The sequence below is a fragment of the Cibotium barometz genome, chromosome 47 (genome assembly GCF_041138505.1).
Source record: "Cibotium barometz isolate CiBa-2024 chromosome 47, ASM4113850v1, whole genome shotgun sequence".
In the NCBI taxonomy this organism is placed as follows: Eukaryota; Viridiplantae; Streptophyta; class Polypodiopsida; order Cyatheales; family Cibotiaceae; genus Cibotium; species Cibotium barometz.
Genome location: NC_141092.1, coordinates 22,592,697 through 22,610,560, shown reverse-complemented (window position 1 = coordinate 22,610,560; position 17,864 = coordinate 22,592,697). Strand labels below are relative to the sequence as shown.

The 17,864-nt window shown below is 46.4% G+C and overlaps 1 protein-coding gene across 2 annotated transcripts in view; it reads right to left on the bottom strand.

The window, feature by feature from the left end:
- Positions 1–17,864, bottom strand: part of LOC147611513 (polycomb group protein EMBRYONIC FLOWER 2-like) — a 110,598-nt gene that overhangs the window by 72,817 nt on the left and 19,917 nt on the right. For both annotated transcript variants that reach the window (XM_086784618.1, XM_086784619.1), the window contains one exon: positions 587–815. In XM_086784618.1, coding sequence (XP_086640744.1) covers positions 587–815 — 229 coding nt within the window. The remainder of the gene's footprint in view (positions 1–586; positions 816–17,864) is intronic.

Genomic DNA, 17,864 nt, shown 5'->3' with positions numbered 1-17,864 from the left:
GCCCAATGAGGCTGCATGCAAGTAAAAAGGACGGCACGAAAGACAGGACTGGGCAGAAAAACAGCACATGGGGGCACCATGCTGCTTCAAGACAGGTATGAGGGACACTTCATTAAGAGCTAGATGCAGCAAATTGAAGACTATTAGCCATTTTGGGTGCCAACGAACAGTTTGTTTGTTCAAAACATGGGAGTTGAAGAGTAAGGGGTAAGGGTTAAGGGGTAGCCAGAAATTTGATGTGAATAAGACAGAGCTTGAAACAAGAAAGCTGCTTTTTCGAAAATGACAGGGATAATGAGGGGGATAAAAGATTGTAAACTCCAGGTAAAGAACCCCTATTCAAACATTGCTTTGTTTATCTTGTGCACATTATAAATGAAAATAAATCACTTAAATTTCATGATTGATCAAACTCTGATACTTATCGTGCTTGTGAGAGCACACTCACAGATTGATATTTTTAACTGAGAAACAATATCCTAGTTCATACAACTTTCATTCTACTCGCAAATAACATCAAGACCTGCCCAAAGCACATTGGCTTCCAACTCTTTATCATAAATTACAAGAGTAATGGAGAGTTTACATTTCTCAAGGCTCGCCTCTGAATGATGTTGTAAAGTTCTATGGGTTTGCAATAAAGTGACAAGCTTTCTTCAGCTGCTCTCACATCAAAATGAGGCAAGAACTCCTTTCGGTGAAGTAAAGTTCTGTGATCGACTTGTGACTGCTCTGAAACATGCACCTGATCCATGTTTCTTGAAGGACTTATTATTCCATTGCTTCGTTGTTGACCATTTGTTCGTGAGATGCTCCTACAGCCCACAAAGCAGTTTTCACAAAACTATTAGAGTGGAATACCCTTATAACCCACCAAAGAAATAGCAATTCACTAAAAGATTCAATTCACTGGCAAGCTAAACATCACAACTCTAAATCTAAATCTAAATCATGATTTTTAGAGAAACATCTCATCTAGTTTATTTTTTCAATCCAAAGCTCAACAGCAACAATGTGGGCCAAAAAATATAAATTCATTGAAATTAAATGTGCAATAAATCTAGATTTTTTCAGAGTGCTCTCTAAAGCTCCATAATGTTGCTGGAGAAAGGTTCACAACTAAACCTCCTACCTAAAGACTGAAGAAAAAGAATCTAATTGGGCATATAAGTGATTGTGTGCACACGGAAAAAGCTTGCTTTTCCTAAAAGAATGAGCTTCCCTCGGAAGTATAGAAAAACACCCCCAAAAAATATATATAGTACAAACGCCTCCCAAAAAAAAAAAAAAAAACACAAGAAGCCTTCTCAAAATGCATTTTAACACCAAGCTCCACATGCCCCCCAAAAAAAAAAAAAAAGGACTATGTTGCTTCAAAGTGCACAGTGCACTCGCATGATAAAGGCATGTCAAAAGAAGGGTCCTTGGAAATTCAGCTGACCTACTTTTCCAATGTCCCCAAGCTGAAAAGAAGTTTAACCAAGCTGGTATTTACTACAAAGAATAAATAACCATCAGACTGACAAAAAACCAAAGGGGGAGCCTGGTTGAGAAACCATTTAGGAAGCTCCAGCAGCCATTCATTTGACATTTGATCATGCTTATCATATCTGAAGCAGGCTAGTCAATTGTTGCCTCCACACAAGAATAACACAATTGGAAAATGTTTGCCTGAACAGACGACTCAAGGCATACCTGGTCAGGCTTTTCCATGAGAACAAGAGGTGAGCACTCAGCAAACATGGAATTAACGAGTGCTCTTTGCTTGATAAGGATGAGCTTATGATGCCTTTTGGGAAGGAGAAAAAAACTTATGTCCCTTCTCACAAGGTGCAGCAGCTCCCCTCCTTTAATCATCAATTCCAACTTCTGTCAATTAAAGCCTGGACATCAAAAGGAAGTTCACTTCTTGCAATTTTCTTTTGGTCCATCCATGTCACAAGGCAAAAGCCATTTGGGTAACACACCAACCCCACTGGCAGACTCACAGATGGAACTAGAGATTTCCTCTTATTTCCATCTACTTGACCTTGGCCTTGGCCTGCAGGGCTGTATCCAGCACCTCAGTGTCATGTAAAAATTTGGGTGCAGTCCTGTGTAAATAAGTGTAAAAGGATCTTGCTGATTGCCCCCCCCCTCTCCCTCCCTCCCTTTCGCGCGCACAAAATTCGACCTTAGCCACCTCCACTCCACCTGCACAGCATTCCCCATTGCTTCTTGCCCCTCTCAATTCCTGTTTTCTCAGATCTTTTGCTTTTTCCAATTCACCTGTCCTTTGGAATCAAGTGAATGAGGCCCTCAGGTAAGATGCATGAAGTCATGAACTCCTTGAAGGCCCCCCAAATCCTGGCTTTCATAGAGATCCCAACGGAGCTAGAAGAGGAAAACCTGCAGGCCATACTTACCCAGGCACTTCCTATGGGGAAGGCTTGGAGAGCTCGCTCCAATTCATCGTCCATGAAGGGGTCCTCCAAGAAGAAGCTCATCAGACGACGAGGGTAGATGGGACACCTCGCTGGAGCTTGTCCTCGCCAGAAGTCCACGAGGACGCCTCCAGTGGTCCCCCCTAGCCCAGTTCACATCCTCCTCAGGGGGGGTGGGAGGGACATAGGCCCCCAAGTACCAAAGCACCAGGACCCGACCTCAGTTGTGCTCGGTGCAAGAGAGTAGCATACTGCTAACCCGAGGCCGAACCGCCACTCGACTTCCAAAGCAGAGCGGCGCCGACAGAGGCGCTAGGCTAGCAAGACACAAGACAATAAGGTTGTGTCAGAGAACCGATTAAAAGCATTTATCTTAGGAAAAGCTTCCTTTGCCCCACCCCCCCCCTTTCTTCCGCCTCTCCAGAGCATTCGCGTCGCCGTCCGATTCGGAGTGGAGGCAATCGGCTAGCTCAGTCCACCGTTTGATCCATCATTTTACGGAGCTGGTATAGATGACCATTGCTACCTCTCTGGTGCAAGCTCTCCCACCAGAGCTGCCAAGCACCCTCCCCCACCCCCCGACCCCCCCCCAAGAGTGATAGGGGGAGCAGTTGACTACAGCTTCTTCCAATTCCTTCCCCTTGAAGGAGCCGATATGTTCGACGAGAAGGTGGCTCCCATTCGTATATGTGTGGTGTTATATCACTCCAGACTATCCACCCCAGAGAGTGGCAAAATGACTTATCTCCTTCCCATTGAGTGCAGCACTAGGGACAGATTGGAGCATGGAGTCAGTGATCGGAGCTATTCAAGAGCAGGCAATAAAGCTCTCGCACCATTTGCATGACCTATGTCACTAATGTGCTTACGCACCTCTGGCCTTTGGCTCGGATGGAGTTGGGTGGCTCGGGCCACACAGATCAAAAAGGGGAGTGGTGTCCTCCAGCCTGGAGGTGCTGCTTTTGTGTTTCTTCATGTTTCAATGGCAGTACCCGTTTCCCCCTCCTACAAATACCTGCATTGTCACAGGTGGAGTCCAGAGTATGCATACTCCAGGGCTCAAACAAAGTGGCTCCACATGGAGAGAAGGATTCATGCCCATATGGCATGGATTCACGTAAGGACCAAGAGTGACTACTCTCCATCAAAACCCATGCCCAAGACTCTTCAAGTGGAGGGTAGTTCCACCAGTTCCGACCCCCACGGATCTTAGTTATGTGGAACATCTAGGTTTGAGGGGTCCACAATGCTTTCAGAGGCCTAGTGTCCTTAGAGAAGAGCTTCACAAAGCACCAGTTGGTGGACCCACTGACATTCCCTTCATATAGGAGCACCACCTTTCAGAGGGACGTACCCCTCCTACGCGAAGATCCTGCAAAGGCAAGAGACACACCTTCTGGTCCCATTCTTTGGCCCCTCCAGGACACAAGGCGGAGTATGCATTTCTATCAATGAGCAGCTATTGCCTACAGTGGTTGTGACTCAGGCACCATTGTCACTCGACGAGCTGAGTGAGTGACCATCAGGATTGGAGAGGACAGGACTCGGAGGTGGCATGGTTGCAATTTGTGGTACAGAGTACTCGGCTTGGGAGCATCTGATTTTGGCTGTTAGGGGACAGGACCCTTGGCATCTTCCAGATGCTTCCGCTGGCATCGACTCTACTTGCAATTGGTAAGCTCTAATGCTCAAGTATGGAAGCAAGTAGCAAGAGGGAGGAGCAAGACTCCGTGTTCACATCCCTTGTGAAGTGTTCTTGTAAGCCCAACGAAGCGTGCAGTGACAGATGCAACCACGTGTACGAGAGACATAGATAGAGAGAGAAAGAGAGAGAGAAGGGGGACAGAGAGATAAGAATAGGGGGGTTTCACACAATACACAAGGAGCGGGAAACAAGCCCCACCCCCTCTTCATGAATTTATTTCACGAACAATCCACAAGCTTTTCCAAGCCAAGACCAATACACAAAAGTGTCGATGTCAAGATCGAGCCGAGTCAATGTCGAGGCACAAGATAACTGATGCCGAGCTCACCACAAGGATGACCGACAAAAGACTTACACCAAGCTAGTACCAAAATCCCTTGTTTGATGTTCCACAAAAGCTCTCTATATTCAATCCGAACAAAATCAATCCCGAGGAAGCAAACACCGGGGTGATGAATACGTGATACGAAAAACACCCTCTCCTTCTTAGGTATTTGTAGAAGCTGGTGGCGGTGCTCAAAGGTGGCGCAGTCAACCATGCTAAAGGCACAGTGACAAAGGTCTTTCAGGATGACCCACTTCAAGCGGTCTATAAGGACTCTTTAGAAGGATATTATGCCACAACTAGATTGCCAGAGCTAGATCTTCCTCTAGCACTTGTGGTGGTAGTCGAGAAGCTTGCGGGATACAAGAACCGAATCGTTGATATTGAGGACAACTGTGATGTAAGAGGGAGGGAATGTAACTCTTTGGTCCTCTATGCTCTTTTCATATAATAGAACTCATGCCCGGACACATGGATAGGATGATGGACACATGGAAATAGGGTTCCTAAAGTTGGAATTGGAAAAAGCACCTGTCTTGGTCAAAAAGCAAGAAAAAGCAAAAGTCAAACTTTGTTGACCAAAAAGCTGAGAGCACCGTTGGAAAGAGGGCATCGAACTGGATCAAAAAGCTAAAAGTTGCTTTTGCAAAAAGCTGCTCCAAGGCCTGAAAGCAAGGCCTTGAAGATTGTAAAAGCATAAATCAAGAACTTTGACTATTATTAAAACAAAAGCAAGGAGGCAAAGAAAAAGCAAGAAAATAAAACAAAAGCTAGGAGACAAAGCAAAAGCAAAGCATGGCAAAAGCATGGACTTCCCCCTCTAGTATATAAGAAGCAAGTATCCTCTTGATGAGACATAGAAAACTCGTGGAGAACCTTGAGAGAGAAGTTGTGAAGAGCCATCGCCCACATCATCTTCTTCCTCACACAAACTAACTCCTCCATCGCAGGCGGCAGTAACATCTCAGTAGCGCCCGATTTTTGGTGGCTCCGCTTCTTACCACCTCTTTTGCGCCTACAGAGCGAGCCGTCGCTTCTGCCCTCTTCGTTGCCTCACCCTTGTTGCACCTCCTACTTAGCTCCATCACCTTTGTAGCGACAATTGCCAACGCTGCACTGCCAGCCACTAGCCGTGAGAGTTTTTGTGCACATAGCCACCGCGTTTACTTGCGCAACTTCTGCTGTGTGCGCCGCTTCCGCCCTGTGTGCGCCGCTTGCTGCCTTAGCGCTACCGCCTACTGCTCTTGTGCGCCTGTGCCTTCTGCTATAGTCCTTGTGTGCCTGCGCCTCTTGTTGTAGTCCTTGTGTGCCTTCACAAATCAGGTTTCGCCACTGTGTTTACTATAGCCGCTTTTGTTGCTGCCAGTCGCCGCAAGTACTAGCCACCCGTGCTAATAAAAGCGCCGCTTGCCACTACTGTAGACGTCGCCTGCTAGAACGATCGTCACGTGCGTTGCCCCCAAGGGAATCGGAATTTGTCGTACAAACTCCCATTCGTTCTCAGCCCCCTGATCCATTTTGCTCTTGCCTTTCCTGCATCTGGTCTTTCCTCATACATGTGGTGCCTTGTGCTCCTCTGGCAACATCTTTGTGCCTTTCTTTGACCGATGTCCTTGTTCTTGATGGTACATTTTCTTCAAAGCCTATAACAAGCGTTAGATATAATAAATGCATAATCACCTTCTGCAAAAACTAGACACAAGCTAGTCAACAAACAAGTATGCATCATTCGCGTCTACTGGGTATTCCAGAGACTGGCCAGGTAGTCTGGAGTCCAATGGACTATCACAGGCAATAAATCCAAGCATTGTCCACCCATCAAAAACAGCACACAAAGTCAAAGAAATTTAGATATACATCAGTATGCAATGCACAAGTAATGATCCTCCTTTTCATGGATTGTTCTGTCTGGTTTCATCGAAACCGTGCTGAGCCATCTGGTCACTAGAACAGCTCAATCTTCCCACAAGGCCATCTGGTCTCTAGGATTGCCCGAGGGTTCATGAATAGTCATATGGGCCATCTGGTCACATTGACCGCCCGACTATGAAATCCAATACAGTCATCTGGGCCATCTAGTCGCAATGACTGCTCGAGTACGTAATCCAATACAGTCATCTGGGCCATCTGGTCGCAATGACCGCTCAACTGCGAAATCTAATACAGTCATCTGGGCCATCTGGTCTGCTTTTTCAAATCCTAATAACGCCCAATCCCCTTCTTCAAAAGTGACCTTCCTTCTATGCTTGTCTGCTGCTTTCTTTTGTTTGGCTTGAGAAGTCTTAATAGCCTTCCGAACCTGTGCAAAGGCCGTATCCAAATCTCAAACAAACTCGTCCATATAGAAGATCTCTTCCTTGGTCTTCAAAATAGGTTGCCACAGATAATCTCAAAAGAAGCTTTGCCTGTCGAAGAGTGAACAGTGTTGTTATAGGCAAACTCAACCAATGGCAAATACTTCTCCCATTGATCCTTTGCTTTGAGAGCATAACACTTTAGCATATCCAAAATAGTGAGGTTAGCAATCTCACTTTGCCTATCTGTTTGAGGATGATAAGCCGAAGAAAAATTCAACTTTGTCTAAATGTTGTCAAAAGTGCTCTCCAAAAGAAACTGGTACTCCGAGGATCTCTATCCCCTACAATGGATTTGGGTAATCCATGATGCTTGAAGATCTCCTTAATAAACAATCTTGCCATATGATCTACACGGATGGTCTTTTTCACTGGAATCTGTCAATAATAGTCCATATTCCATCATTCTCAAATCCTGACTTTGGCAATCCAAATATGAAGTCCATAGCAATACTTCCCAAAGGAACGTTGGGAATCGGCAAAGGTTGTAACAATCCTGCGGGTTTTTGACAATCAAACTTGACCTTCTGACAAACCAAACATTCTATAACATATTGCTCAATATCCCTTCTCATGCTAGACCAAAAGAAATAACTTTCCAAAGCCTAAGTTGTTGTCATGATACCTCTATGTTCCATATAAGGTGGGGCATGGCATTCTTCCATTACTTTTGGTCTCAAATCCTTAGTCACACATAAACGGGTTTGCATCATAAGAAACCCTTCCTTAATAACATAAGAAGTCACCAAGTCTCCATTCTGCAACTTGTCCCAAATGTCCTTGAAATCTTCATCTATAGCATAAAGATCTTTCATCATAGTAAAGTCCAAATGATATTCCAAAAAAACTGCATGGGTCATGGGTCTTCAAGATAGAGCATCTGCTACTTTGTCTTTACCATGAGTATGCATAATCTCCAAATGAAATTGGACCAAATAGCTAGCCCATCTTACATGCTTTTAGTTTGCTTTACATTTGAAAACAGCAATGAATCAAGTCCGCTCCACAATCAAGTCAGCTCAGGAGTGACAAAAGAAGCAAGCTGACAAGCGTCGAAGGCATTTAGTCTTCAAGAAGGACAGCTGTATTTTGCTGAAATTTGATAAAAGCCGTCTGAAGCAAGGAACCGGCCAAACTTCATCTTTTTCAAAGTTGTCCAATAGATATTATGGGCCATTCAAAGTTACTGATAAGATCAATGAAGTATCTTACAAGCTTGATCTTCCACCTCACTGGAAGATACATAATGCTTTTCATGTAAGTTCAATAAAGCCTTATGTTGGACCAGAACCAAAAGAACCCATCATTGAAGATCCACCTTTGGTGGAAGAAACTGAACAGGTGCTAGAACCACCACAGATATTGTTTCACAAGGACCAGACCACCAGAAGTGGCCTTGTGACTCGGAAGTTTTTGCAAAAATTCAAAGATCTACTCTCAACGGATGCAAAATGGGTAGATGAAAAGTTCATCCAATCTTATCCAAGGCTTCTTCAACCATACAAAAAAGCTTTTCAACTGAGGACAGCTGAATGAAAGCCAGAGGACTGTCATGACTCAACACAAAATTTAAGAAAGATTCTTTGTATCCTTTATAATAATTATACTTTCTTCTATGTTTTTCATGTTTTCCTTTGAATTTAGATAAGCAAGAAAATCCATTTACTTGATAGATTCGTGCATAGGAGCTGGCTTCTGGTGAGTGGCCATAGGTCATGGTGGGTCCACACAGTGGGCTAGAACATGAATAGTCCACACTTCCACCTATATGACCTAATTGGGCGCCTATGGCCAAAACTCAAGCATACAAGGGTCAAGCCCGCACACAGAAAGGATTGATGCCTGGGAGTGTGGGCTAGATCCGCAAGAATAAACAGTTACAATCGATACTATGGCATGACCAATTAAAGTCTATGTTAGAGTGATTGCTTGATTTTCATTTTACATGAGTTAGATACATCAAATTGAAAAATCATTATTGTTTTGTGAATGTGGATGGAAAGAGCTTTCATTTGACTCCCATATTGGGGGGTTCCTAAAACCTAGGGTTGGACCCTAAAAAATAGGAACCTCGGTTTGCCCTAAGAAGGCTAACCCTAAAAAGTAGAGATTTCTTAAAATTTAGGAATCACTTTCGCTATTTAGTAATTTTTGCATTCTAACTGTGCTTGCTAAATTTGGAGGTTTCTATTTTTTTCTTTGTTCTTTTTGGCAGTTGACACCTTACCACAGAAAGTTCTAGAAGAATGGACAAGTGTCCCAACACTCGTCACTTGAGCTCCAAGTGTTCTAGAAGAATGGAGAAGTGTCCCAACACTTGTCACTTTAGTTTCCAAGTGTCCCTCCACTTGTCCCACCTTCTAACATGTGGCTAGACACTTGTCTTTTTCAGCCTTACTTCCCTCTTAAGCCTTGAAGCTCTCTTTTCTTATAAATACAACCCTTTTCCTCACATTCTACACACAACTCCCTTGCTGTAAATCAGTCCCTACTCACCCTAAAGCAACCCACACCACTTGGGTACAACTCCTACCTCTCCATCAACGCTTCCACATGATGTAACTACTGTTGGGTAGGAGGGAAGCTAGCCTGCACACACACACACACACACACACACACAACCTCAAGCACAGAGAAACGTGAGTGCTGGAAAAGATGTACTCAATAATGATATGAAATGAAAGTTCAAGTGAGTACTAAAAGGCCTAGGGCAAAGTGCCCAACACACATAAGTGTGTCTGAACAAGATAGCTATCTGTCAAGACCTCATCAATGTTAATGAGCTGCTCTCGTAGGTCCTTCACATGCGTAAGGTATTGATCGATAGAGTCACCTTCAAGCATGCGGTCCGTCTCAAGCTTGCTCCGAAGGTAAGCTACACGAGCCTCATTGCGACCTGAATACAATGCCGCCAAGGTATCCCAAGAACCGTTTAAAGTGGTGCAAGAACGAATGTGCGGAATGATATGCCTGCGGCACGAGAGAGCAATCAATGCATGGGCCTGAGCATCCCAAGTACGCTGCTGCTGAGTAGAAGGAAGACGAGGAGGTGGACCTGTAGGAGGATGAGCAGGAATCACTTCACCTTCCGCTAGAGCAAGTGCAAGAGGACACTCCTCAATGCCATCCACATATAGCCATACATTTTTGGCGACCAAAACATGACGCATCATATAAGCCCACATAGGGTAGTTGTCCCCATTGAGCTTGTCCTCTTGAGATAGCATTCCAAAGAGGTCATTATTACTGTTGGCCATGATAGCACAGCAAATCTGTCACAAGTCACCACGAGTATGCAATGCCCAAATCTGCAAGTGTACTGCACGATGATGCAAATCTGTCAAAGTGTCACAATGGCATACATATACTGCAGCAAACCACAAATGTATACGTGTGCCGTGAAAAACACAATCAGCTGACACCTGTAAGAGCTGCAAGTGCGCAAATCCTATAAATCTGCTAATGCGATTGTCACTTGTACCAAATGCTGTAATGTCCAAAAATTGGGGGAAATGCCCCAATGCCAACCAAATGTGCCAGTAATACCCAAAAAATTAAGGAAAATGCCCCAATGCCAACAAATGTGCTGGTAATACCCAAAAAATTGGGAGAAATGCCCCAATGCCAACCAAATGTGCCTAAAAATACCCAAAATTGCCTGCAAATAGTGCCAATTTCTGCAAAATCAAGTCGATTTCTCCAAAATCGAGTCAATTTCTGCAAAATCCCCAATTTCTACTGCAATTATGCACTAAATCTGTTGAAATCAATGCCAATGTTGCAATTGCAAGCTCAATTGTAAAAAGGCCCAAATTTGAACAGGAAATGCGTGCAATTTCAGGTCAAACCTTGCAGATCTCGAATTTGAAGTTGCTTTGGGCAGTGCAGAGCAGGTACAGTTGGACCAGAGCAAGTACAATCGTACGGTACAGGTGCAGGTATGGTCATACGAGGGTACAATTGATATGAGGCACAATACAGGGCGGCGCAAGCGGCGGCTGCCCGTGAGGGCGACGACAGAGGCGGAGGCTACCCATGAGGGCGACAGTAGAGACGGCGCCGCACAGGGCGGAAGGCGCAAGCGGCGACGATGGCATCGACAGCAAGTACGAGCGCAGACGGCGACGGCGACGGCGACGGCACACAGTGGCGTCAGATCTCGACACGCGGAGCCAGATCTGGGGCGGCGCAGGCAGGGGCGACGACGTACAGGAGCGTCGGTGGCGTCAGATTCGGAAAGACGCCACACGCAGGGGCGACGACGCACAGGGGCGGCGGCAACAGCGTGCAACTAAGGGCGCGACGGCGGCGGGCAATACGGCGTACGGACAGAGGTATAGTCGAAACAGGGGCGGCAGTATGACACAAGCGGCGCCGTACGACGGTGGATCTGAGAGGCGACGACGGTGGCGGGGTGGCTGCAAGGCGGCTGAGGGCAAAACCCTAACCCTAAATAGCAAAAAACTTTCTGCTACAAACCCTAATGCAATAGGCTGAAGCTCAAGCTCTGAAGGGCAGCAGGGGGGGAACCCTAATGCTAACCCTAACCCTAACCAGGTGCAGATACCAATGTTGGGTAGGAGGGAAGCTAGCATGCACACACACACACACACACACACAACCTCAAGCACAGAGAAACGTGAGTGCTGGAAAAGATGTACTCAATAATGATATGAAATGAAAGTACAAGTGAGTACTAAAAGGCCTAGGGCAAAGTGCCCAACACACATAAGTGTGTTCACAAGGAAAAAACCTGTGTACAATCACAAGGAAAAAGTGCCCGTGAGTAAGCTGGGTTCACACCTGAACTAGCCGGGAGTAGACATGAAGAACAACTACTCCATCTTCCACCTTTACCCATGCTATCCATTATTGCAGCAAGTCTGTAAATGAGGTTTCAGATCTCTTATTACTCCAATTTCAGCTTTATAAAGTCTCTTTTCCCTTCATCTTTGGAGCAAGTACAAAGTTGCAGCCATTGTACAGCTCTACATCAACAAGAAGGCTGATTACTCTCTCTGCCATTCGGGCTTCTCACTATCTATGTATTGTAAGAAAGTGCATTTGCATACTTGCTTGTTTTTGTATGTTCATTAGCATAGACTTTTGCATGGTCTGTGAGAGTGAAGATTACTTCTTCTTCACTCTCAAGTTGATTGTAACTGAACTCAATCCTGAAGTACTTGGATTGAGTAGAAATAAATCCCCATCTTGGGGAGGGTTGCCCATCTTCAACCCTCAATCTGCCTCCATCATATGTCTCTCAACTTTACTTCCAATATGTATTGCTATCTTATCCACATGTGCTGTAACTAATTTCAGCATTGAGTTAGTTTTGTTATTAATCTATTTTAAGTGTGGAATAACCATCGAAAATAACGAGAATATTAATTGTTAAACATACCACGTAGTACGGTATTGGCTTCATAGTTGGTCCCTTCTTAAGGCCTTTGGTCTCCCCATAGTGGCACCCATTTTGTGCACCGCCCAGGAGGTTCGATTCGGTACGGTCGATACGTACGGTATGGTTCCGTACGATGGCGATACGGTCGACTGGGATTCGACCGTTTTTTTGCCCTTTTTTTTCTAACCATTTTTTTACCGTTTTTGGCGTCGTTTTTTGACCGTTTGTAGAGCCGTTTGTTGGGCATTTTTTGCAACTCTTTTAGGCTTTAGCCTTTGCTTGCCTTTGCTTTAGCCTCATTCTATTATCTATATAATATGCCCTTCCCCAACCCCATCCTCACAAGTGCTCATTGCTCAACCCTCCCCTCACAAGTGCTCATTGCTCATTCACAACGATGTGGGCTCGTGGCTTTAGCCCAACATTTGAGGACAGATTTGCAACCAATCTCTTGCCTGCTTGGGATCATCTTAAGCCGGCCCTTCAACAGTCAGTTCCAGTAGCCTCCAAGGAGCGTCTCCGACAACCTCTCATTTGGAACCCCATGGTCTGTCTTCCTAGTGGTCACATGCCTGGGGCTCGTCACGTGCAGGTATCATGGGGAGCTTTGAGCACAAGCCCTACTAGGTCACTTGGAGATTGGCTTACATTCAGACAGCTGCTCCCAGAGGCCCAAGAGAGGGGCCTTACTGGGATCCGGGATAAGAACAAACTTAGCCTCAGCATCGACTCCTCCATGCCTCCGGCGTGGCTGGCCCTGATACCGGACCCTCCTCCCCTGTAGTGATTGGGAGTGTTCACCATGCATCTAATACCCCTGGCAGTTCAAGGCACGGATGGAAGCTTTGCCTTACTCACCTTCTCTACTGGACCTCATGGCAGAGTGGAGAGAGCACAGACCCTCTTGGAGGATTTCAAGCGATGCACTTGTTGGAGTGCCCTCAACCTCTATTATTTGAATCCTATGACCCAGCCATGCAGTGTATGCGAAAAAGAGGGTGCTAGGCGTCTTCCTCACTATCCTCTGGATCATGCCATGTCCACTCTCTTGGGTCCCACTGGATACACCTGAGAGGCAAGCCCTCCAAAATCCACAAACGCCAGCAACACGACACTGGCAGTCCCAAGGCCTCTCGCCGCACTTTCTCTTAGATTTATGGAAGAGGTTGTAGGATAGTTTTCGACCGCGGAAGATCTCTCTCTTCATGTGGCGGCTCGCACATACGAGCTTGGCAGCAGGCACTTGGTTGGCAGCTAGGGGTAGACCAGCATTATGTCCAAGGTGTGGCCATCCACAAGAGTCCCAATGTCATTGTCTTTGGGATCGCCCGAAGGCTCAGCAAGTTTGGCAATGGGTCATACGTATTCACTATGGACCGTGTGTGACTATCAGGCCCAAAAGGGCTGCCAAGGGAGGGCCCAAATAGGTCCTCCATAAGGGCCCAAGAAGGCCCTCATTATTTACCTTTCAAAGGCCTAAAAAGGCCTTTTCTCCTAGTCAGTTGGGCTGGCCGACAAGGCCAGCCAGCACTATATAAACATGCCCCTCCTCCATATTCGGCCCAACCAACACACATCAACCTACGTTCAGCAGGGTTCTGCAGCGGCCGGTGATCATCACAACATTCATCACCACACTGCATCACGTTGTCGGTTCTACCACTGCATTATTATTCGGCCAGCCAGAAATATATATAAACGTTTATATAGTGCTGGCCGACAGGGCCAGCCAGCACTATATAAACGTCCCCCTCCTCCATATTCGGCTCAACCAACACACATCAACCGAAGTTCAGCAGCGTTCTGCAGCAGCCGGTGATCATCACACTGCATCAAGTCGTCGGTTCTACCACTGCAGCAACCGCCTGAACCATCAACACATTGATCACCATCGCATATGATCAAACATACGTTTGCTCTACCCCCTGCACACAGCAGCAGCCCGGCTACACGCAGATCATCAATCGTCACTCCAACAGCAGCGTTTCTGCCCACATCATCGAGCTTCAACGCATATCTTGATTCATCATCAGTGCAGCCTTGCTCCTTCGCCAACTAGCATTCAGCAGCAGCGCTCTGCCCTGGTTATTCATCATTGAGTATCAGTGCTCCACACTACACTGCAGCCGGCGTGCTCCCTCATCTGCGTTTACTACAGTCCTGCGTTTTGTAGCCTTCGACCTCTACTTACTCGGAGCGCCACCGCTGTCCCCGACGCAAGCCGTCATCATCGACCGAGCCTCTTGCTTCGGCTTCGTCTTGGTCTTTGCTTCTCCGTCGGTCTACTACTCAGAGTCACCTCACATCAGAAGCCCTCTTGTACTAGATTACATTCACCATTATACATCTCTTGCACATCCGGTCCTTCCATCCTTTGCCCTCACAGACCAGGGCCCCTCCCGCATTGTTACGTGAGACACTATTGCTTGGGCCACTGAGGCCACGGTCATCATGTCATATGAGGAGGAGGGTGGGGAACTCGCCCTTCAGGTCTCTCACCTTTGTATTTCTGCACTGCCAGTTCTAGCTCCACCTACAAGCCACTGGACTCCAAGGTCTAGCTAGAGATAGGAGATTTGCAACTGTATTGCTGCGTGGCACATCTGGAGAGCTTGATGCAGCGAAGCCATCGAAGGCACCCTCACCCCACCAGCGAAGTCCATCCGGAGCATCTGCCTCGAAATCATTCATACTCTCTGTGGTCAGTGGAGGAAGCTTCAGGGTGGCTCAGACCACATCCGGAAGCGCCGGATGGCCTTCCTGAGGATGGCATCACGGTCCCTTTCTTTACTAACAAAGGTGACGAGCCCACTTGGCACTATAGACCACCTGTGTGGTTGTTTCCCCCTCCCCCCAATGTATGAGATAGCCTTCTCCTCCTAAAGCAGCCAACCGGAGGAGAAGAGCATCGACCCCTTTTACGCTTCTGGACTCACTTCCCATTTGGAGACGAGTTTGTACTAAGCTATTATGGCTATTTTTCTTGGTAACTAATAGAAGGATATTTTTCCCAAAAAAGAAAACCTCCCCGATCGCACATCAAGGTATAAGCAATCAAGCAGGGCTAAGTTGGGACCCTGGTCCCAGCAATGCAAAAAAGTGGAGTCTATGGGGAGCATGATTGAACTCTGAGAGCTGCCAAGTGTCCTGACCCCTCATGGAGAAAATCAACTCATCCCAAGCGGCACACTCCCTCCTTCAGACATTGGTATGTGTATGATTTCCATGGGTCTAAAGATTAATTAATGCCTACAAAAGCATGTACTTGGTGAAAGATTAATTAAGCTTTGTGAGTCGTGCAAATCTTCACTCTCCCTCTCCACGACTACCTCTTTATTTCCCTCACTACCATAACTCTCCCAATAAACCCAACAATGGTATGAGAGCCTCTTACATCACCTTTGCATTGTGCCTAGCAGCCCGTCTGCACCCTCCGTCTATCCGTCAGCACTTTGATATCCACCTACCATCTCCAACATATGCCACTGCTGCCCACATCTCCGTCCCAGCCACATCCACATACACGTCCGTCACCACTCCAACATCAACTTGCCAATTCATCAGTGCCTGTCACAGCTCGTCTCATGCTCTCATCAGCCCTCTACATGTGCCACCCAACTACTCTTGCTATTCGACATGTCATCCACCATCACATCAATCCATCTGCACTCTCTGTCACCTGCTGTCCATGTCACCCGTCACCACCTGCGCAGCCCACCAACGTCATCTGCTGCCTGTAGTCACCCGCACTCACCACTGCCATCAGCTCCTGTTCCCAGTCCGTCAGCATCCATCCCACTCATTGCCGACTGCCGGCATCTGTCATCACTGCCGCCAACTATGCTCCTCATCATTGTCCTGTGAGCACCGCCAGCAACAGCATGTCGTCGACACTGGCATGGAAACGCCACCGAAAGGGACCACTCTTCACCAAAATAAACTCAAGGGAGTTTTTGAACTCCAAAGTTATCTAATTTATGTGTCAAGGTTTCTCTTCCAGGTAAGTCCCCCAAAAATTGAATAATCCTTTTGTGTGTGTTCTCTTTGTAATGCCTTGTTATAAAAGGCTCCATCATTCCCGTCTTACCCTTGTTTAGGTCTAGGGCAGGTTGTCTTGGTGAGTTGATGTAGATTGTCATTTGTTGGTCAAGTTCCTATATCAAGCCCAACATGAGAGTATTGGTGTTGGTGCCATTGTCTCCCTGAAAGCAAACCTTGGTCTCTGATTCTTTCGCAAAGACCATGCTTTGGTGAGCCCCTGAGCCAAGTTCATACGTGAACCTCTGAGCTATGCTCATACCCAAGCCTCTGAATCTCAAGCAGAGAACATGACATGTTCTTGCTACAATGGAATATGTAGTACAGTTTGGAGGCCAACCCATTATGGCTATTGAAGGTTTTCTCAAGCATTTCCACCTCGCTCTCCGAAGCTGGGTTTGTTGGGATTCGGAGCTTGTGTCCTATGTGTGTGAACCCCTCTGTGTATTTGAATGTGTACACTGTATACTAACAGCCCCTAAAAGGGTTAGTGTGCTAGGAGTGTGAGTACACTCTCTTATGAGTGAACAGGATAAGTGTGCCATGTGTCATTGGCTTAGTATGTGTGTATGATTTTTATGGGTCAAAATATTAAGGCTTAATGCCTACAAAAGTATGTACTTGGTGAAAGATTAGTTAAGCTTTGTGAGTCGTGCAAATCTTCACAATCTGTCTCCACGATTACCTCTTTCTTTCCCTCACTGCCATCTCTCTCCCACTAAACACTACAGTGAATACGTCCAGATAAGCTTCCTGCAAAGGCGGATACGACCTACAGAGTAAGATGACAATCTTAGATGACAACACCTCTACTTCACCTCTGACGAGAGCTCGCTAGAGCTCATCCTGCACTATCATATTATGAGTCGTGCAAATCTTCACACTCTCTCTCTCTCTCCACGACTACCTCTTTCTTTCCCTCACTACCATACCTCTCCCACTAAACCCTACAGTGACTACGTCCAGATAAGCTTCCTGCAAAGGTGGATACGGCCTACAGTAAGATGACAGTCCTAGATGAACAACACGTCGACGTCACCTGTGACGAGAGCTCGCTAGAGCTTATCCTGCAAAGGCGGATACGGCCTACAGTAAGATGGCACTCCTAGATGAACAACACGTCGACGTCACCTCTGACGAGAGCTCGCTAGAGTGAGTCCTGCACTATCATATTGAGGCCGTGGCTGCAGACACCACCCAAGCCACAGACATTCCGTGAGATCGTTTGTGTGACTAGTGAAAGAGGTTTCGGGCCCTGCTCTAGTCTCCCTCGGCATGAGAGGCTTTCGCCACGGGTTTTGATAGAATAGTGGCTGTCTGTTCGAGATTGAAGGCCCTTTAAATGGGAGAGGATGCATCCAGAAAGGTGAATTCACTGAGCTCCCATTCACCCACCCTGTTCCTGACAGCTAGGGGGTGGCTGTCCTCACAATGCAATTACCACGTACCATTTATATTTTATGTTAATGGTTCTCAAGAACTCTATTTCAAAAGATAGTATATTTACTTTCAAAGTGGGGCCAAAATCAAGGTAGTACTTATACAAGTCATGCACCGTCTAATGAAAATAATGAGGATGCGCTGAGTACATTACAGCAGTATGGACCCTGTAAAA